Source organism: Agelaius phoeniceus, chromosome 5 (genome assembly GCF_051311805.1).
Source record: "Agelaius phoeniceus isolate bAgePho1 chromosome 5, bAgePho1.hap1, whole genome shotgun sequence".
NCBI classification, from domain to species: domain Eukaryota; kingdom Metazoa; phylum Chordata; class Aves; order Passeriformes; family Icteridae; genus Agelaius; species Agelaius phoeniceus.
In genome coordinates this window covers 45,593,607-45,616,284 of record NC_135269.1, presented here as the reverse complement: position 1 = coordinate 45,616,284, position 22,678 = coordinate 45,593,607, and the positions used below count along the sequence as shown (strand labels likewise).

The 22,678-nt window shown below is 37.2% G+C and overlaps 2 protein-coding genes across 36 annotated transcripts in view; one reads left to right on the top strand and one right to left on the bottom strand.

The window, feature by feature from the left end:
* The window catches only part of NRCAM (neuronal cell adhesion molecule), a 144,716-nt gene extending 128,031 nt beyond the window's left edge, over positions 1–16,685 (top strand). For 16 of the 35 annotated variants that reach the window (XM_077178903.1, XM_077178911.1, XM_077178902.1 and 13 more), the window contains 3 exons: positions 1,471–1,602; positions 4,695–4,773; positions 6,546–13,095. In XM_077178903.1, the coding sequence (XP_077035018.1) occupies positions 1,471–1,602; positions 4,695–4,773; positions 6,546–8,385 (2,051 nt within the window). In that variant the 3' untranslated portion in view covers positions 8,386–13,095. Of the gene's footprint in view, positions 1–1,470; positions 1,603–4,694; positions 4,774–6,545; positions 13,096–13,669; positions 13,728–14,293 lie in introns of those variants that run through there. The other 19 variants (XM_077178920.1, XM_077178921.1, XM_077178924.1 and 16 more) reach the window with 4 other exon arrangements.
* The window catches only part of LOC143694068 (uncharacterized), a 36,644-nt gene continuing 29,077 nt past the window's right edge, over positions 15,112–22,678 (bottom strand). Inside the window, exon 4 of the mRNA XM_077178030.1 lies at positions 15,112–21,563. Coding sequence (XP_077034145.1) covers positions 21,351–21,563 — 213 coding nt within the window. The 3' untranslated portion in view covers positions 15,112–21,350. The remainder of the gene's footprint in view (positions 21,564–22,678) is intronic.

Below are 22,678 nucleotides of genomic sequence, written 5' to 3'. Positions count from 1 at the left end.
TATTTTATGTATATGTATTTACGTATATTTATATGTGGCATAAAGAGTAGAAATATTTAGGTATATAAAGTATATATGAGATGTAGAGCCTTTGATGCAAAAATAGTTTAAATTCTTGTGCATATAAGAGTCACTTTCTAAAATATCAGAAAATATAAACAAGGACTGAGGAATCTTCTGAGTGTATCTCCAAAATAACCGAGCACATTAACTCACTGAATTATTTAGATGAAAATCAAGTCATAGTCCAGTGAGACCAAATATAAGCATTTAAAGAAAAAGTACTTCTAAAGTGGAATACACACTGGTCTTCTGTATGGAGTGGACTGGAGATACTGTACATCAGAAGAACTTTGTGTTTCCATGGAATCTGTCAGGAATGTGAGACCATTGCTGCTTTTCTAAGATACCTGTCTCACACTCCTTAACTAGAAAATGACACTGAGACATTGGCTTGAATTCTGTCAGTTGAGCAGCTCTTCACAGAGTTTCATACTTGGGTTTTGGGTCTGGAGAAGAAGTTGAAGAATGAATAAGACAGGTTTGGATAGATGTTCATCTTCCTTCACTTCATATTTTTTTTATTTGGAGCATGTATCCCTAACTCCTCTCACTCTTCCACCTTCTCCCAGCAGCTAATCCTAAATCAAGTTGCCTGTAGTGTATTTCCAGCAATAGAGGAGAAAATAAGCTTCACCAGAATAATCCTCCTACTGTGTTGGAGACCAGTAGATCCAGACTCTAGAACACATAGTTAATTCCTGTTCTTATTAGTGCCTGTAGTGTTTTCTTTGTAGTTTGCTTATTATTTACATTATCTTCCAGCTAGAGTTAGCATTTGGAGAGAAATAGTGCCAAGGGAAGGCTTCCCACCTCACTAATGCTAAATCATGGTAATCATGATAAATTAATTGTAGGATGAGGTATGGGTTTGAGGAAAGGAAGAAAACCTGATGCTTAAGAAAGTTTTAAAGGATGCTTTATTGTTGATTTTTAGTTGAAATTTAATGCTAGGTTCCTTGAATGATCCATCTGTTTCCCCATTTCAGAATGATGAAATACATTAGCTTACCAGTATTGGCTTTTTATTCATCTTGAGAATGCAGTCGATATATTTGTATGAACTACAATTTGCAATTTTATATCAGGAGTTTAATTAATTCAAAATGGTTGAGAATAGTTTTGAGGTTTGTAGAAAGTAATGTAGTATGTGTGTAGATTTTGCAAAGTAGTTGCTAAGCTTAAATGTTAGCAGACTTTTTATATACTGAAAACTAATTTCTATGCGTAGGTACTTGGAAATATTCTGAATAATGGAAATACAAAATACAGAATTGCTGTTTTTCTTAATGCTATCTATTTTTCACAGTGAATGTTATTATTTGATGAACATTATATTGTCTATTATTTATCTGAATTAGCATAGCATTTAAATGCAGCAAAACATAATTTTTCTTCTTTTATCTCTAGCAATGGCAAGCCGGCAGGTAGACATCGCTACTCAAGGATGGTTCATTGGTCTAATGTGTGCTGTTGCTCTTCTGATCTTGATTTTACTCATTGTTTGCTTCATAAGGAGGAATAAGGGTGGCAAGTATCCAGGTAAGCTATTTAACCAGGGTAGTAAAATTCATCTGTTGGTAACCCACTAAGATCTCAGGCTTACTGGAAAATTACATTTGCTGCTGGTTTACATTTACACTGTGTATATGGCAAATCAGTCTGATCATTTGGTGGGCTTGGCAGGAGCCATCTGCCTTCTGGTAGGAAACCTACATGTATTTCAGCATAGGAGAAGGACCTTCTTCATTCCCAGAGGGTCCTATCAGTGCATGACCTCTCTAGAGAAGTTGAGCTTTGTTTGGAACGTCACCACTAGTGCACATTCCACTTTCTGAAGTCCAATGCAGAGGAGTTTAGTCCACTAACATGAGTTGAGTTAGAATTTATTTGGTCAGAAAGTCCTAATCATAGCTACTGGTTACTTTAAAGTATGGGGAATGCATGCCATAGGACAAATCTCTTCATATGTTATATTGTTTCCAATACCTTGAGTTCCCTCCCAGAATCTGTGTCATCTTCGGCCTCTGCAGTTTTTCAGCTAAGTTTAAAGTTACCATCCTTCAGTTAGGCTGGGGGTTTTTTCTATATTTTTTTCTTTCTAAGAGGAGGTGTAAAATAAATGGCTTTTTCTACTATGTCTAGGAATGGCCAAGTATGTTTTATAATTTTTCGTTAAAAATTGGAGCTAGACAATGTATGTCTTCTATCAAAACACTCATCCCTCCTGGTGTATTTTACAGAAGGCATGTATGTGTATGTATGTATGTATGTATGTGGACATACAGGTATCATATATATCTTTCCCTAGTATTATATTTCTTTCTATGGAGTAGCTCCATAGACCAAAGCTCTCTTGAAAAGGGCAGTGACAACCACTGTACCTTGCACAGTACTGCTGGATAGGATCTCAGAGCAGCTGTTGAGGTATGAGTGACTATGAATGAACTTCAAGTGAGCATCCAAGGATAATTTGATTTTTCATTCTCCTATTCTAGCTGCAATAGAAAGTACAGTTGCTAAGTTTCTTGTAAAATCTTGATTTAATGAAAAAATATTTTCTCCTAAGGTTTGAGAATAAATATCTAGACTCTAGAATGCTTATTTAAATTCAACTCAAACTTCTTGAAGTTCATACTGTTAATTTGGGCATGAAAAATATGGATGCATTTAGAAAAGTATTAAATAAAATCCACACTTTGTTTTATTTTCTTCTGCTTATTTTGATCAGTGCACTTCTAAAAACATAGTGTCAGGGACCACTAAGAACTTCAGTTCTTCATAGGGAAATCTGCTGGAATAGAATAGCAGATTATTTTTATGAGACAATCACGTTATTAAGTACAAGAATTCTATTCTGCCCAATCTGTTAGATTGTTTTACAGAGAGAACAAAGATTTCTAGTGACAGCAAAAATTAGGTAAGAGAAGTTTCTGTGCCAGCTGCCTATGCCTATGAAAAACCAGATGATTAGGGAACACATAGTAGTACATAGAGAAGTATGGCAGGCCAAAGACATCATCTTGGGGTTTTTTTCCTAATATTTGGATTTTTTTAAGGAGAAAATGAGATAACAGAGGACATAGAAAAAGTGATTCAGGTGACTGAAACAATGAAGTGATGAAACTAAAAAGAGTAAGGAGGACATAGAGTGAGCCACCATCTAGAGGAGAGTAAAACAGAAGTTTTACATAAAAGTGTAGAGGGCAGTTGGATGCTAAGATTGTAATTGCTTTGTGGATCCTTGATATTCTGTCCTTTTTGCTGCTTCTGCAGAATTATTAGTTGCAAGGTATACATTTCTTCATGCACAGATACCTATGTATATACAGACTCATACATAAAGGTGGACCTAGACTAGAATCAGTTTGTACTAGTGTTTATAGCAGTGACTTTGTATTTCCTGGGTCATTGCAAATGTACTTTTCCACAGGTAGTGAGAAATTGAAGTTATGAAATGTAAGTTATGAAATCTATGAAAATTTAAGTTATGAACTCTTTTTCATCATAATTTTTTGCATGTTATCTTGAGGTTGTCTGTGGTATGTGGAAGGAAATTCATTACTTCAGTATGAAATTGTAACAGCCTGATATGTCTCAAGGCCATATGTGTTACTGCAATTATGGACTTAGTAAATACTGTCAAGAATAATTAATATCCTCTTAAATAATGGCACATAAATCAGTGATGTACAAATAAAGTGTGGAGATTACCAGAGTAAAAGACAAGAGATTGTGTATTGGATTGTACAACTGTATCTGCTAGACAAGGGAAAGATTTGAATAGATTCCAGAAAAACAGAAATGAAAAGGCAAAGGGAAGAACCATAAATAGAATTCTCAAAGTCAGTATATTGTTTTATCCTGTCCACAATCTTAACTCATAGGAATATATGTCATCTCTAAATATCTGACTTCTCAGGTGCTAGTGGGTTTCTGTGTCAATGTGCTACATTTATTATGTTATAGGGACAAGTTATATGCCTAGATTTATTCCCACTAGTGAACAAGGATTAAACCTAAAACCAGAATGTGCAAGAAATACAATTGTGTAAAATTTAGGTTCCAGTGTATGTGACTTTGCATTGAGTTTGATCACGTTGTAGAAAAGAAGAAACATTTTGAGAATTATTAATAATGGAAAAAAAATCTAAAATTGTTTGGAGGCTTACTACATGAAGTTAAAGCAGAAAATGTTCAAACTGACAGTGAAAAAAAGTGAATCTGATTCAGTTTTATCTATCATTATGAGAAGAACATCAAGAAGAAATAGAGAGCATTGTTAAGTAGAACTAAATAATTCAAATTTGATTAGGCAATAACTCTATTAATCATCTAAGTAAATAAGTTATTTTAGTAGGATTTTTAACAATTTTCTCTCTTTTTGCTAGAAATAAAAGAAAGAAAAAGTTCTGCTAATACAAAATGACTTGCAGTCATGGTTGAATGGAAATAAAATCCTATCACTAATTAGCAGATCTTTTTCCTCTGGAAAAAAAAAGCCTACGGACCCATTTAAAAATAGTTTTTATTCAAAAGACATTCCTGCCAAGTGTGATCAGTTTGAGAAATTAAGGTCTTAGATTTTCTCATCTTGCAGTTTCATGATAAAATTACTATTTCAAATATTTTAGTGAAGGAAAAGGAGGATGCACATGCTGATCCAGAAATACAACCTATGAAGGAAGATGATGGAACATTTGGTGAATACAGGTGAGCAGCTGATGTGGTTTGTCATGTTCACTGTTAATATCACACTTGTACTGTATATAGTATCACACTTATTAATTTAAGACTAACTTTTTTTTCCATGTCAAAGATTTTGTATCCTGTGTTATTTAGAACTAAAAATAACATTTCAACCACACCATTAGAAAAAAAAAATTATCCAAGCTTAGTATAAGCCATTTGCTAATGCAAGGTGAAAACCACATTCAAACACCATTGTGTGTGTTTGAAAGTCAAAGTGTGGAATCTTTATTTACGAAGCCATCTTTCAGAGATTTCAAATGCCAGATGCAGTGTCCTTTAGTTGGGGCACTATGTTGAGCATTACAATTTTTGAAAATAAATTTCTAACTGAAGCCTAACAAAGACAATCTGGAAAGCTGACTGGTAAACAAATGTGTTTAAAATAGCTGCCAGTACTAACACCTAATCCAATAACAAAGAAGTGATGTTATACACAGAGGTGAAGGAATGTCCTACAAAGAAAGCAAATCTCCCTTTCATGTATTTCAGTACAAGATCTATAGCAAGCAGCTTCAAAGCATGCAACACAGCTCTTATTCCTGACACTCTTCTTTATACTAGCCAAATCTGGCATTACCAAAAGCATGCCTTGGCAAGACTATTCATACAACAATTATGAATATGGCTTATTAAATAAGCAGTTTATTTGTTTTTTGATTAGTACAAAAAATAATGTTACTATTTTCTAAATAGGTCAATATGATTATATTTTACGTGGGCATGAAATAGTTTTTGTGGTGCATTCCTGTGTCAAAAGCAGTGTAGAAGTTCTTTATTATTGCAAAGATTTGGCATTTACAAATGTACATAGAAAAAGCAGATTTTTTTCAAGAAGGATCTACTTTGTTGCCATAGCTTCTTCATAGAGGGAAAAGGTACATCCTGATCTGACAGGACTAGATGTACAGTTCTGAAAGCTAAGGAGCAGTTTCTGTTTATTCTTCTCTGATTAAAAACAATATACTCCATTCTTAGGTTAATGAGTTCAGAATAGTATTTTATTACAGCTGTAAGGTCATATGAATTACCTAAATTCAACAGATAAAAAAGGAAGTATGGAGCAATCTTTGGAAGGAGAGTTTAAGAAGTACTGTATAAGTTTTCCTGGGAAGCCTAGTTTGCATACTCCTTTATTGCTCCACTGGTTCTTGATTCTTGGAACTTCCAGCAGCAGAAACTGACCTTTGTACAGAATTGTACAAATTATGTGACCTCAATGCATGTTTTCTCAGGCCTGGAATAAGTATTCAAGCCTGCTTTCATGTGTGACCTGTAGCAAGATTTTAATTTATGTCTCCATGTTTAAGTGGCTTGAGTTAATCTAAAGAATGATCTAGAGGTTTATTAAATTATTTTGTAATGCATTCATTCATTCATGTCTAGTGAATATGGGCAGATGCATGCCAAGCTTTCACACTTATTCAATGGGAGAGTTCTATGTACCCTGCAAAACCTCCTTTTAAAAATGTATTTCTGTATAATTAGTCTATATTGGGCTTTCCTCTTTTTTCCTTAGAGACAGGGCAGGAGCAGCAACCAGTCAGATTACAGAAGATACCTTGTCATCCTCTCTGCAGCCCAGCATCACTGCAGTCACTCAGTTCCCAGTTTGTCTGCCTCACATGATGCGGTGCTTCTTTGAGGAAAAAGGGTATAGGGTTTCCCTTGGAAAAAAATGTAATTTTTGAAAGATCTAGGAATTCGAGTATTTTGAACTTTTTTCATCACTTCAGGTCCATGTCTGCTTGGACAGGAAAGAAACTGGACAAGGAAAAGAAAACAAAAGGTAGCTGTGCCAATTCTCCTGAAGCAAACCCTGTCTTTACCAAAGCAAAGTCTGTGAGATCTGACAGATCCAACTTCTTCAGAAGGTCAGGGGATCAATACTCCAGCACCAGATCAGAGACCTCCTACACCAGGAGGAGGGCTAGGCAGTCTTCAGAGCTTACAAGGGTTAGTTCTGTCTCTGCTTCCCTCTGCCAAGAGGAAAAGAGGTCAGACAAATGGAAGTACAGGCATGGCTCTAGACATCATGCTTCTGAGCAACACATTATGGGGTTGGAGGAGGGCTCAGATTCTCAGGCAGGACAGCCATCCCCTTTCCAGCAACCCCTCAGCTGCAACTCAATTGGTGGCTTACTGGCAAGGCAGCATTCTTCTCTCCAGCACTGGTGCAGCCAGACCCCAGACTGCAGCTCAGATTCAGACGACACGCAGAGCTCCTGCCACAGGAAGGTAAGACCTTCTACTGCTACTCACTTCTCCGAATCTGAAAAGAATTCACTAATGAAATCTGTAATCTTGCCTGAGCTGGCCACTGTCTTAAAGGATGCTTTGACAGCAGCCAGACAAAGCATAGCATCTGTGGCACAGGCTAGGTCCCATTCAGTGAAGCATCCCAGGGTACCAATTACAGAAGTTCCACTGGTTCCTTTAGAAGCATCTGGGAGCAGTTCCCAGACTTCTGAGTTTGATCATATGGACAGCTTAAAAGATCAAACAGCTTCTGGGAAGGAGAAACCTGAGGCTGACAAGGCCTTGGAGGTTGAATCAGCCCCTGAAGATGGAGAGGTGGCATCTGAGTCCCCTACAGAAGATCCAGAGGGACCAGATCCTTTGCGTAAATTTGACATGGAGAATCAGAATTATCTTTTTGAACACATAAAGAGGGTGCTAATGCTAAAATCTTCCAAATCTGAATGTGCCTCTGAAGAACTACTTATCCCCTCTGAAGAAGGCAAGGTAGATAATGCACTTCCTATCCATTCAGCTGTGGAAGATCTTGTCTGCAGAATTTGGGGAAATCCCGAAGGCAAGCATGAAGCCCCACCAGTCCTACGTAAGCTCTATCCTTTTCCAGCAGACAAAGCTGCTTTGTGGGGAACCTTGCCTGAGGTAGACAGAGTATTGGTTACTGGTAATTCTGTACTGTCAGTGCCTGATAATGCAGATGCTCTCCCTAAAGATCCTACTGACAGAAAGATTGAGGAAGCAATTAAAAGATCTTTCAAGCTAGTTGCAGCCCAGCTTGGAGTATCTATCTACTGCACTTATGCTTCTAAAGCTTTACTAATATGGTTAGAGGAAGAACAAGCTAGATTCAAAAAGAAATGGGTCCCATCTGGTGCCATGCAGAGAAAACGCAGGCTGTGTAAAATTGCAGCTAATTTTATCCATGATGCAGCTGAGGATTCTCTCAGACTCACTGTTAAAAATGTGGCATGCCTCACTGTAGCCTGGAGAGCTCTCTGGCTGCGTCCTTGGAGCTCATCACTAGATCTGAAATGTAAACTGCTGTCCTTGCCATACACAGGGGGCAAGCTGTTTGGTGAATCCTTAGTCCAGATCATGAAGGATGTCTCAGAACACAAGCACTACTTACGTCAGAGGAAAAAAAAGAGCTCTGCTGGAAGCTCTTCCTGTTCTCCTCACAAGTGTGTGAGTTCCTTGCGTTCTCCTCCAAAGTTCAAAGGAGGGAAGGGAAAGTATAAGGTCTCACAGTCATTTCATGCCAAGTATGAAAAGACATCTCACTTTCAGAGAGATATCAGACCATCAAGAGGAACTTTCTAAGAACATAAACTTGCTTCCTAGTTTCTCAGGAACTGGGAAGAGTGAAAGACATGGAAATGTTTCAGTATTTCTGGACAAATAAACCCAGTGCTTAGAAAATTAGGCGTTTCCAAGTAAGATTTAAATTATGAAGTTACTTAAATCTTAATGACTAATTAAGCTAGAGAAATCATAGCTCTCAAATCCTCTCTCTTTAGGGGAGGGTTTTTTCCCATTCTATTTCTAGGCTTCCTAGTGGTCTTGGGATGCTTTGGATTTGTTTGAAGTTTTGCACTCCTCAGCTTCAACTAAGAGAATACTTTCTGTGTGAGAGTTGGCTGGTCTGCAGGACCAGACAACAATCAGATTTTTCTGCCATATTGATCTAGTGAAGGAAATAATGCTTTAGGAAATGCAGGTGTTTTGGGAACTATGGAATGACTATGGATGCTATGTTCCTGTGACTGGCTGGATTCCTTCATTTTTACATAATAAGGGAAAACAGTGCCTCTGTAGCAATCTTCTCTGCACTTTCAGTGGTTTTCTGAGTTGTAGAAGACTGAGACAATAAATTGTGGACAGTCATTGTCTACACCAAGAACCTGCAAGAAACAGAATAAGTACCACAGATGTGTGTTGAGGTCAGTGTAGGTGTATAAAACAGCCTAAATTTTCCTCTTGGTCCATAAATGGAGAGAAATTATGACAGCTACAGACCCATGAGTTCATGGGTAGGAAGACTGGAAGCAAGCAACTACAAGGGAAGGATGAAAGTCCAGTGGTCTGAAGAATGTTCTTAAGAAGATGAAACAGGACAAGGCAACTACAGTGGTTGGATTGATAGTGTGGTAACGCAGGATATTTGCACATTTTGGTGAATTATTTGCCTCTTTTCTTCAATATTTTGACACAGTATTTTTCCTAGAAATTCTAGGATATGCTGTGAGACACTGTGGCAGAGAGTTCTGGGATTGCTAGATAATATATTACTCTTCCTTCTTCTGAGCTAACTAACAATGAAAATAAAGTTTGTAACCACAATTGTGGGGTTTTTCTCTTGTAGTTACTTAACTTGCAGCTTAGGTGTGTTTCCCTAGGGACCTAGCCATGATTTGTGCCTCAAGACTGTAATTCTAAGCTTGGTCCATTCCAGAACAAGAGGTTATCTCAGTGGGCTGCCTGAAGAACTGAACAGTCCAATTGGATTTGGCAGTGGTCTCACTGTGTTCTAATTTACGCACATGTACTTTCTTTGACAATTCTTGTTTTAATTCTTAATACTTGTGTGATTAACAACTTTTTCAGCACATTGTTTTTTAAAGCCAAGGCTTCATTACCCAGTTTTTCCAGCTTCTGTCAGGATTGAAGATTGAATATTAGAGAGATGTTAATGAAAAACTACTCAGAAGACTAATATAGGTGTGCTTAAATAAGAAATAGTAAAATGCTTTGAAGTCTGGATTGACTGTAATAATATTAGGACTCACAGTCCTAATAATTTAAGAGTGTCAGCAGAAACCTCTTAGGTATAGGGACAGATTCTCCTGGAGTATGCAGGGAAGCCATAGAGGAAGGGATTTCTGTGGCTTTACCTCATTGCTTTTACTTAAACAGTTCTGGGCTATTGACCTGAGGTCACAGAAAAAGGAATTTACTGCTAACAGTTTTCATCTTCTGCATCCACTTTCTGTGTCTCATTGCCCAGAATGTTTTACCCACTTTGTTTCATGTTGCCTTTCACCTGACAGTTCTGCTGTGAGGAAAAGTAGTATATTGCTAACCATATATTGAGTCTTTTTGCATGTCTGTGAATGTGGCAAAGTTTAGTTGGGAACTAGTTGCCTGCTGGACTGCAGAGGCATCGTAAAAGTGTCTTCCCCATTCTGACTGGTTGCTGCATGTACCCATATCTAAGGAAGAAAAATTGAAAAGTTGAAAGAAGAAAGGAGATTTCAAGGTACATATTTCTTTCAATAATTGATAAGCTTGTGAAATGGAATTACTTTTTTTAAACAAATAAATTTGTACTTTGCACTTATGTTATTGTTACCTTCATACTTCTTATATCTCTTAATAATTAACTTCAAGTTTGAGATGTGTTTCATTAAACTAAGAAGAAAGAGAAACATATTCATATAATAGAAATCATTAATGATTAATATTTAAATCATGCTTTTAGAATATGCTTTAATATTAAACACTTTTCTTACTGAAAAGAAGTGTATATGGTACATATAGGTACTTATCAAAATGATTGGTACATATGAGTCTTCTTTGAGAAATTTGCATCCCTAAAAAGATACTAGTATGGAATTTATTTTTACAGCAAAAAATAGTAAAAGTATGGCAACACTTAACTTCCATGGCTCTAAATAAAGCATACCCATTCTCACCTCATGTTTGGATCCCATCAAGTGCCATCAAGTATTGTTTTCTGACTATTAATTATATGCACTGCATAAATGACACTTTAAAAAACTACTTCAATTTACCACTGTAATTTTAGTCAACCCAATTTGCACTTTATTTTTTAATATCACAGTATTACACTAGGTATGTAATAGAAGTCAGCAAGCAAAACCCCAAACAGAAACAGAAAGAAAATATGATTTATCCTGATTGCACTTTGGAATAGTTTTATGAACAGTTGTAAGCAAGGTTGGCAAACCTTGTGGGTACAGTATCAAAATTTATGGTTTTACCATGTTTTGGCAATATAATATTATATATTCTACTGTCTAAAGTGTTCTATAGCTCTTCCTAATGTAATTCAGCAGTTTTTGTAGTTTGCTTCTTGGCAGGAAACAGATAATAGACTCATTTTGCCAGACCACCAGAGAGCCCCTCCTCTGTTTTGAATCCCCAGGGTAGCAAAAGTGTTGTCCAAAACATTGATGTGTTCACTTTTTTCTCCTTTTCTTATTTGTTTGGGGTTTTTTTCCCAATTTCTTTCTCTTCCACCCAAAACACTGTGTTCATTTTAAGAGTCATAATCCAGTTTGATACAGAAAAAATGGTACCATGGCATATGTTATCTTTTCTGAACCAGGAATGTAAAGCATCTTGGATAATCCCACTTGTTTTTCCCACTGCCAGAGTCCTGACAGAACCTCTCTCTAGACTTACATAGTGCAACAAGTGAAGGAATCCCTGGGTTCAGATTTGATTTTTGCAGTTTCTGTGCTCTCACACCAGTACCCACCTCCATGTAGTTGCACTCCTGGGTAAATCTGCAGTTTTGTTTGCTTTCAATTATAGAGATTGTGGATTTCACATCTTGACTAAAATATAGAAAAAAACCTTATACTGAATGCAACTCTGTAAGTATTTCTTCATTGTTTGTCTATAAATAAACTTCATTTGCAAAAATATAAATAAGAAAACCAGAAGAGCAACAGAAAGCAGACATTCTCATACTCAGATTTTTCTAAATTGTAATGGCAAATCAAGCTTTTCATTGGATTAAACACAAAAATGTTGGTGTATTTATACAGAAGTGGCATAGTGTTTATATATGTATATTCCAACCTAGTGAATTACACTGGCTTAGAGTCATACTTTAGAATATTTGCACAGAGATTCATGACCAATCGGAATATGATACAACTGCAATTTTAATTTATTTTAATTTCTGCATATTATGGTGTAAAGAACTATGAAGCTATTCACCTGAAATTAAACAGCAAACCATATACCAGTGCCCTTTCCTTAACAGACTAACCCAGAAAGCAGATCTTCCCTGGGAGAAGGACTGGTTACAATTTCAGCAGGAGCGCCTGGCCTTCTTTTGACTCCTGTAGTCTGTTTTAATAACTGTTAATACCTTCTGATGGGGGCATTGGAGTATGAGTATTATGTATGAGTATATGTATGAGTATTAAATACTCAATTCCATCTTCAACATTTAAATATGGGGTCCTTCCAAAATGAACTCTCTTCAGTAATGTCTCTGTAATCTGCTTGTGTTCATAGTGTTACAAACATTTTCACTTTGCTGCTGGATTCTTGAAATTTTGGAGTACAGTCTTCTAAATGTTATTTGCCTGTATGTTTGTAGCACCAGTGAGCACAGATGAATGACATTTATCCTCGTGCCTTGTACACCACAATAAGTAAAACATCAAGCCTGATACAGTCACATTTGGAGGTTTTTCTTTTGTGTGCTTTGAGCATGAGGATTTTCTTACATGTAAATAAGAGAGATATTCCTACCACTTTTTTTCTGGTGTATATGCAGAATGATAAAATCTCTGGTATGCTTTTCTGTAAGTATGTGTATATTAGAGGTGGCCTTCTTTTAGAATTTAATAACTTAGTGTTTTCCAAAACAAACAAAAGAAAAAGGTGATGAGGAGAAACAGCTTGATGGAAAATGGCAGTAATGGTTTTCTAGCAACAGTTTCTCAACAGGGCTTTTGTTGGCTAACTATATGATCTGATGTGGCCTTGTACATCCTGTGTTTGTGTTTTACGTACATATGTATGCAAACACACACCCATATATATATATATATGGTTTCTCTGGGTGCTTAAAGGTATTAGTTAGAAAAAAAATGCATTATTTTATAAGAATAAAGGTTTTAGGAATAAGAGGGTTAAAATAATTTGCTGAGTATATATTCAGCCTAGTGTTCTAGAAATTGCAAAATGTAATTTTGTTTCTTTAATATTTTGTATGTGTTTCTTTATATTTCCCATAAGCTGTGAATCTAAATAAAAACCCCAAACCACTTCATTTTTTTGTACCCTATATGCAAATCAAGTCACATGTTCTGTTTAAGACAAGGTATATAATTGCACCCAAAAGTGCAGCTGGCAATGGTGGGTTTCAATTCAAAATGCTTTGGAGCTGCTGCTGAAATCCTCATCTTGACACTGAAGTGCAACATAAAGGATTCTGAAAAGAGCCCAACTATATCTATTTCATGAAATACAAGCCTACCACAGCTGCAAATTTATTTGAGGATGTTGATGGTGCTGCAGCTTTTCACTGACAAAGGAAAGACCACAGTACTTTGCTACCGGGATCTCCTCTACTGGCCTTTCTTTCCTTTCCTTTTTCTGTTGTCCTCCAAATCACCATCACCATTGTCAGAACATTATCAGTCATGGAGTAGGGTAGGGAGATGGATCTGATAAGAAATGAAAAAGACTAAGCATGCTCTCAACTCCTCAATTCTAGCTACTGTAAGCTAAATTGTTGCTTTACCTGTAATACAGTAAATATTGTAGAAATTTTAAGAGCAACTTATTATTGATACAATACTGATCACTATCAGGATATGGACTTTGCTTTTCTTCTTAGGCTATTTTCATTTGTTTCTTCTGCACCCATTTAATGGAATATGTAGGTCTCTTGAAAGGTAAGGTTAAAAATTGCAAGTCTGGCCTGCATTATGTAACAAATTATTTGAAATGCAGCTCTTTTATTTTCTTTATACTAGTAAAGAAAATCAGTATATTTCATTTAACCAAATTCATTCCTCATTCATTTTCAAGGAGTCAAAGAAATTAAGAAGTTTAACAGACTAACTTCACGGCACATCATGAGCTTGTTACTTTGGAGAACAAACAAATTATTTTTTTTATAGCTTTACAACCCACTTCTTAATGCTTGCAGTTGCATCTACATGACCTCCAAGCCAAGGGCCCAGGTCTTACCACTGAAAAGTCATGCACGATGGGGGAAAAAAATAAAAGAAACCACAACTCCCCCCCCGCCACTGAAGACATTCTCTGTTTAAACCATTCTTACACCATGTTTCCATGTGAACTGCATCATATTGATTTGTCTCTACAATGTGATGTGGGTTTACTAAAGGATTATAGGGCTGCACACATGCTTTTCATAAAATCTGCATGCATGGCTGATTTTGTCTTAATAAACAGTACATCCATTAATCCCATGTTTGTTTGTTTGTGTCTGCAGCGATGCAGAGGACCATAAACCTCTAAAAAAAGGAAGCCGGACACCCTCAGACAGAACTGTGAAAAAAGAAGACAGTGATGATAGTTTAGTTGACTATGGAGAAGGTGTAAATGGTCAGTTCAATGAGGATGGCTCCTTTATTGGACAATATAGTGGTAAAAAAGAGAAAGAACCTGCAGAAGGCAATGAAAGCTCTGAGGCTCCTTCTCCTGTAAATGCCATGAATTCATTTGTGTAACCACAGAACTTGATCCCCTTGTATCTCCAGTTTGCTTAAAGCACTTGTACATCCTCCTTCTCATACTATGAACACGCAGGTATCGGAGCTCCTCACCACCAGAAGTTAATGCTATGAGAACATGCAGGTTAACACCAGTACACAGCATAATGACACAGTAAGTGGTATGTTACTATGAGTCAAAATAGAAAATTCAAATTTTGTTCAAAACTTGGGTATTTTTACTTTTTTTTAAAGGAACTGACACAAACAGTAACATCAGCTTGTAATTTTGTTTCCTGTTGAAAATACAGTAAAATGCATGGAAAAAAACCCCCTACACAACTCACAGATAATCTCGTGTACACTATAAAGACATGGTTTGACAATTTGTTATGCAGTCCTCAGCTGAATCCCTGGATATGAATTCCGTTCTCAATGTCAGAGTGTTATAGTAGTATTATATAGAACTTCAATGTCTTTGTGGACATTGTTGTGAAATTGGTGACTTAATGTCTAGCTATCATATGTCTTTTTGCAAGACAGTTAGGAACAGTATGTACAGTATATAAATGCTAAATGATTTAAGTATGACACTTGCATTTGCTGATGCTTAATGAGACCCTATTATCTGCTCTTTGCTCCTATTACTTTATAGCCTTTTTAATCTGTCAAGTATTACGGCAGTACAGTGTTCTATTTTTACATCAAAACATATTGAATTGATTTTAGGGCATAAAAGATATGCATTGCAATGCATTTTGGAATTTTTACAGTCACTGAAAGAAAAACTTTAAAAATTAAGGAAAATATTCCAGAAAACACAGGGCAAATTACATTCAGTGCCTTTATACAATATGCATTCCGTAATGTGCTGTACTACTAAATCAGTTGGTGCAGTAAACTGTGATTAGCAGACTACTGTCATTGCCAAATAAAGGAAAAATGTGAAGAAAAAGAAGTGTTATGAAACTGTTGTGCTAAAAATGGAAAGTTTAAAATATTTTAAATTACATAAAGAAGAGTATGATTTTTTTTTTCCCTTTAGAAAAAGCTTTCTACACAGTTACAGCACAGCATGTTTTCATGGCCTTAGAATACTTAAAACAAAAATGAAAACAAACAAAACAAACAAAAATCCCAAAACACAACCAGAGTTAAATTATTTACTAACACAGCAAGGAATAAGCTCTTGTAAAATAAATCATTAAAAACCCAAAGCAGCTGACTCCATCATTTGGTGAGAGTGCATTTCTCTCTGTGTCCCAGCCTGATCAGTGTGGCAGCTTTGTAATTATCTCCAGCCTGAAGCAGTGTGGGGGTTACGCTCGGACCACAGCATTCCGTCTGACAAGTGCTAATATGGTTTATTGGTAAAGGATTTCCCTTATCGGTTAAAAAATTATTTTCTTGCATACTATATCAATCAAATGTTTACCTCCAAATATAAATTTTTATAACAACCTATGGTTGAAGGAATGCTCAGTTTCATTTGCCAATAAATTGGTTTTTCATAACTTGCATCAAGTTTAATTTTAAGTAAGCTTTTTATATGTAGATATTTTGTTGAATTTGTAAATACACTTAAAGCGTAGATGCTATATGCTTCTAGGTGTTACAGACAAATAAACCAAGAAAGCTTATGTTGTACTGTGTAAGAAGTACTATAGCCACTGGTGTGCATGGTATTTTAAAGCATCTACTTAATTTTTTTTTCCTTTTTCTTTTTTTTTTTTTTTCTGTGAAAATAAAATAGTTATCTGCTCATTTACTGCAGATTCCAACTGAACCATTCAGAGCTTTTGCCAGTGCACTACATTAGCCCATAGGACATCTTGCAGCTTTCATGTATATATTGTAGGTAAAGCACAACTGAAGTAATCCCAAATGTAACCCAGCTGTAATAAGCTTCTTTCGCACCTTTGAGCTTTCCATTGGTCAGTTTTTTTAATGGGAACTGAAATACAAAATGAATTCTATGAACACTGATTACAAAGCACAAAGAGAACATTTCTTCACAGGATTTGCCAATGGTTTTGGTAAAAAAATATCATTTTACTCTTATTTAATTGTAGATGCTGAATTATCTGTGCATGTGGGGGTAAACATACAGGCTCACTTCTGTAATAGTGCAACGGATTTTGTATTAAAAATAAATGTGGTTTTAAAATTTCACTGTTTGTTCTGTTTACACTAGCAGTAAAAATCACATCAGATTAGTCTTGTAATTAAGACTTCAAAGTAGTAAAACAGCAAGAAAGAGCCCTGACAGAAGTTGTTCCCATGATGTCACAGAACTTCCATTACTGCCACCAAATTATTTACAGAAACTTGCATACCTTTACATGCTACCAATTGAAAAAATGGTAAATTTGTCTGACCGTTTCCAATTGAAATCTGTGATTTACATTTTACTTCCATGAATGTTTTTTATTATTTATTTAGTCATATTACTGCAAAGAAAAGAACTGAAACAGTCATGTTCCATACCTGTAAGAGTGAATAAGAGAAAGTAATGTTGATTTGAAATCAAGAGCCCTCAGATAGGATCCCAAATAAGGATTTTGTGTCCTAAAGGAATTGTCTGACATAAAAACTTATGGTTATCTGTTTTTAAATATGAAGTGAGGAATTTTTAGTCATCATCTTTTACAGTACACAAAATCCATTGGAATGCTCTTTTCATATCTTGTTTATCCTATATATGAATGGAAACAGACTGGGCAGGAGGGCAGCTGTTCTGCGTAGAAGACTGCAGGAGAGCCATGGATTCCAAGAGATGCAGGTGCTTCAGGAGATGTATCCAAAGCTGATGAGTGGGCATGATACTTGAAAGAGGGATCTTATCACTGAATCAGAAGCCATTCTGCCAGCCTTCCCATATTAACTGGAACCCCCTGGATATTTCTGCTCCTGTCACCTGCACAGACTCAGTTCTGGCACTTTTATCTTCAAATATCTTCGCAATATCTTCAGATATCGGCTGCCTTGGTTTTTGTACAGGTATCTGTTGATTTTTGCAGCAATGTAGACTGTCTGGGAGATATGAAATACAGCTGTTTCTGTTTCAATTAAAGAATACTTCCTGAAAAGAGAGGTCTGAGTTCCCTAGGCATAGTTGGGGAGAAGGATTTCATACAGTAACAATTTTTGGAGACACACATACATTATCTATGCATGTTCCCCAAAGTGTACTAATACGTATCGTTGCTACACTTTTCTTTTACTGATATACCTTTGCTTTTGATTTTATTCTCACTGAAGTGATTGTATAAATCCTGAGGGAATTAAAGAGGATACCCCAATCGTAATTTTTCTTGTAATCTATTCTCACATTGTTCCTAGGAAAATGCAATTTCCTCTTAGCAGAGGCAAAGTGGCAAAAGATTTGGGAACCAAATTCTCTTTTCATGATGTCTGGTCTATGTTAAAACAGAAATCCTAGGAATTATATATGAAGAAATATTAGCTACCTTCTGGAAGTGTCTTCTTTTCTGAAAAAAAAAATGGGGGGGGGGGGGGGGAGAAAATCAGAAAGAGAATGAGATTCCAATAATTTCTGAAAAGCAATTGCCCTCTGTTATGTTTCTGTCCCACTCCCTCTCTTTTTTCCCCCCTTCATCTACCTTAGGAAAGAACATTTCAGAGACTTGGCAGAAGCAGGAACTGGTTTTGTGGGAAGATGGAAATAACTGAATGTACTACTTGTAGGAATCTACCCCCAAATGATGCCCCTAGAGTGAAAGTAAATCCAACTGGCCATCATGTTTTAATCTCTGGCTGCTCTTTGCACATGAGAAGTGGAAACTTTAGATCAAACTGTCAAGATAAATACATGTCAGCAGGACTATGATCGACAGTAGATGTGATCTGTTGTGACTGTAAGCAAGGAGAAAAATGGTTATCCCAGTGTTCTCATGAGTTTTGGCAGCAAAAATATCCACGACATTCCTTACTGTGCTCACATGTAAATGAGCTGGTAAAAAATTGTGATCATGTTCAATACCTGAAGGATGATTCTTCATTTGGGTTTGGAGGAGTTTGTGCTATTTTGTATTTGGCAGCACTGGCTTCGTCCCTCCGGATAAATCTGAAGCCAGCTGGCAAGTAATAGGTTTGCACATGTTTAAATTGGAGAGAGGCAGGGTAGGAGACAGCTCCTGTCACCTGGACCCAGCCAGCCTTTTGACCTGTTTTGTCTTGCCCTAAGGTGCTCAACTAAAATAAAGAAGTTTAGAAGGTAGTGTGGTTTCCCTGCCAGCTGAAAAAAACCCAACGGCATCATGTCAGAAATCTAAGCCACTGCTTAGATTTAATTCTGCCTGGCTTTCTGTCACATTTTGGATATAAGCGATGAGGAGGAAACATACCTGGTCCATGCTGTACAAATATGGGTTTCAGACCAGACCTGAGCTTTCTAACAGGGAAAGTTTAGTCAGTCCAGTTCTGGTGCCAAACTTTTTAAAAATTACCAGGTCTTGCGCTACATTGAGGAATGAACTACATTGACCTTTGACAGTAAACTGTGCTTGATATGTATCTTCCAGAGGGTGCTGCTACATTTCCCATGTTCCCAAGAATTCAGAAGAGGGATACTTTGGTTTTGAAACCCCACATCTTACCTGAGAGAGGATAGCAGCCCACTCCTCTGTCATGTGTTTGCAAAGATCTAAAGGGTTTCAAGACTTCACAGGACTAAGGGAAGAAATGAAGTTTTCCAAATTGCTGTGTTCAGAATATATTTTGAATAGATATTCTGCAATATATGTACTGTAATGAAAGAGAGTTATGGCATGAAAAGTTTACCTTCTGGTGCGGCAAGAAGAGGTAGTGAAAATGAAACTTCTGGGACAGAGAAAATGCAAGAACAAAAGTATAATATCTGAGGTTTCTTGGAAAGAGTTGACCAACAGATAGTAGGATAGCTGGCCTGAATGGTGAAAAGAGAAAAACAAACAAATGGCAGAGGCAGCAGGAGCCCTTGCTTGTGTGGAGCAGCACAGCCTGCTGGGTGCAGACCAGACTGTCTGTTGGTGACAAACAGCATAAAATAGATCAATAGGACATCACTCTCCTTCCTGATTTTTTAAATTATTATTTATTTTGTTATTTTTCCAGGAGACTTAGAAAGATGTAAGACAATCTTAAGACATCTTTAAGACAATCTTAAAAATGTCAGTCAAACAATTGAGAATTGCCAGGAAGTTTGTAGGTTTGGCGTAGGGGAAGTAGTAACCAGCTGGCCAATCAAACACACAAGGCTGTTGCTTTAATTTCCTTACTTTTTGAAGTAAGCTAAAACTATCTCCTGGAAAGCACCCGCTTTCTGCAGGTATAGGACAAGGCAATCTGAAGTGATACTTTTCCCTGTTCTTAGGAATTTGACTAATAGTGTTCCAGTAATATGAGGAAAGTGGGCATTCTCCTAGCTGTTGAGATAAGGAAGATACAAGGAAGCCATACAAACTGTTTGATAGGTGAAGAACCTACACAATGAGGTCTCCAAACATGGAATACCAGAATTAATGTTTTTAAAGACATTCTTCAAGAATAAAACTGAAGAGAGGGAAAAAAAGACAGCTAATTGCAACAGTTTCTGGACAAGTCAGAGGACAGATGAATGTAAAAGAATGCTGGCATGGACAGGAAGAGTTTGATTTCCAGCAAGGAGAAGGAAAATGGCCTTTGCTAGGCTATATGATGGCCTGTAGGCACAAATACCACATGAAAAGCACAAGAAAACTGGTTACCCTGCCTATAAGTGAATACTATAGCTTTTATTTTCTAGCAGTACAAACCACAATTTTTTGGTATACTTACATCACTTGAACAATTACCCAGCAAGAATTTCTATTTAACTGAGATTGTTTTTCCTTCCTGTCCTTTTCACTACAGGTGCTTGGTTCCAAAGTTTTGCTTGAATAAGGAAACAGCCTGTGCTGTTCTACTACAATTAGGCAATGACCATAAACTTTATCAAAATGGAAACTCGGATATATTTTTCTAAAATAAGCTGATTTATCTTTTTTATAATGAGAGGCAGACAGGTCTTCACTCACTAGCATTTAAGCAACAATTGGCCACTAGAGGGAAGTTACAATTGTTGGTTAGCAGAAGCCCAAAGCGTCTGAAGTTCACATCCCGTATTAATGGATAAAAATGTGTGTGTATGTGTGTGTGTATGTGTGTGTGTGTGTGTATCTATAGATATAAAGGCACTATAAAATAGTGGTTAAAAAGAATAAGACACAAGTTCATAATAATTTGCTTGTTTTGCATAACTCATTGATTCTGGTTTTCTATGCAACAATAACCTCATTCTAATTCAACCATTTGTTATCATGATTTTCAATTGCAGGGACATTTGGGGCAGAAGTGCTGTTTGAGAAGTAAACTGGCAAGAACTATGGGACAGGGATGCTTGGTCTGAGATTCGGCAGAGAGCCGTGTCCCAAAGGCTTTTTCAAGGCAGGATCAGAAGCCAGACAAATGTCTTGTTAGGCTGTCAGTTCCCAGATATGTGTCTGTAGGTATGTGTGCCTGGAAGCTGAACAATAATAAAGATTTTTTAAATGCTGTTGACCTGGTTGGTGTGTAGCCAACTAGCTCAGCTTTTGCAATTCATGTGAAGCCTACACTGCCACAATGGGTTTGGAAAAGGCGCTGCCTGGGGCTGCTGAACCTGTGCAACTGGAGGGGACAGGTTCCTATGAGAAGTCCAGGAGTGCAGCCTGGCTGGGCAATTTGTAGGACAGCGGTTCATCTCACTGAGGTACCATACTTGATCCAGTTTTGAATTTGTCAGGATTGCCCTTAATCTCTGTGTCCAAGAAGAAAAGCTTAAGGTTTTGATGCAGGGGATGGGAGCATCTCGTCAGGCAGCAGATTGCTCTCCGGCAGGAGCGGGGCTCGGCGCGGCGCCCCTGGCTCTGACAGTCCTTGGGCTGCCCCTGTGTGAGCGTGTCCAGGGCGGTGACCACCGTTGAGTGTTTTGATCAGGATGGGTAACACACGGCACATTTTCAGTGTCGCAGCCCCAGGAGTCCTGCTGCTCTGAAATGAGATAAAGAAATGCTGGATTGATTCCCGTTGTCAGACAGCATCATCTTCAGAGGCACTCTGCCTGCGGGAACCAGCTCAGCACGTCAGGGCCCATTCGTGTGAGGAGGACAGAAGCTCTGCCCTCTGGGATTGGCATCACATCAGCCTTGTGGTGACAGTGAGGCTGGAAGGGGGAGGCATCTGCAGGGTGCACAGGCTGTGCATGGTTTTGTAGCTGGAGACTTGTTGCATGGATCGAGGCAGCAGAATAAAATAAGAAAGCCTGAGGTGTTAAGAAAATAACAGAAGCTTTCAAAACACTACTATAGAAAAATCATCATATATCAGCATCATACCAAACAAATAGGTGCATGCTGCTTTAGAGATGAAAATGCAGCCAGAGGTTAATGATTAACAATGAAGAAAATTTAGCAAGTTTTTCTTTTTGCTGGTGGTGAGAGCAGAGATGCTGAAAACGGGAACCCAGGACAGATGTTTTAGATGGAGATGCAGTCTCCACCCTGACAAAGCCACTGAAGCTGCTTTCATTTACACCAGCTGAGACTAGTGCTTGTGGCATTTTAGGCAGGTCTTCAGGCAGAGTTTTGAATATAATGAATATTTTTTAGTGAGTAACTGTCTAATAGAGTGTCAAGGTCTCTCCACTAATGACAGCAGCCTCAGCCTCCAGGGGGGACATCACAGCCACAGCCAGCTTATGTGTTGGAGATAGTCATCTATCAGAACTGTGATCTGTTTTTTCTAAATCACATTTTCTAAATTCAGCCTCCAACTGAAAAACATTCCACTAAAAAAGCAAAACATTAATTATGAACCTAATTTTGGTGAAATTATTGCTCATCGCTTGTTCACTAGCAATTTGTAATAATGAAAATAATGCAACAGGCCCATTGCAGAAGCTTAGTCCATTTTTATGGACTTAGTCTATTTTTATGAGGCTTGCTCTCAGGGTGTACATTTTAATTCTACACATAAAAGCTTGGAGAGAATCACTGCAATATCCTTTTTACTTGTAGATAAAAGTTTCTATTTTAATGGCTGGCATTTGATATTCCATGTAAAAAATAGAAGAAACAGGATAAATTTCACTATCACTCATTAGCTTT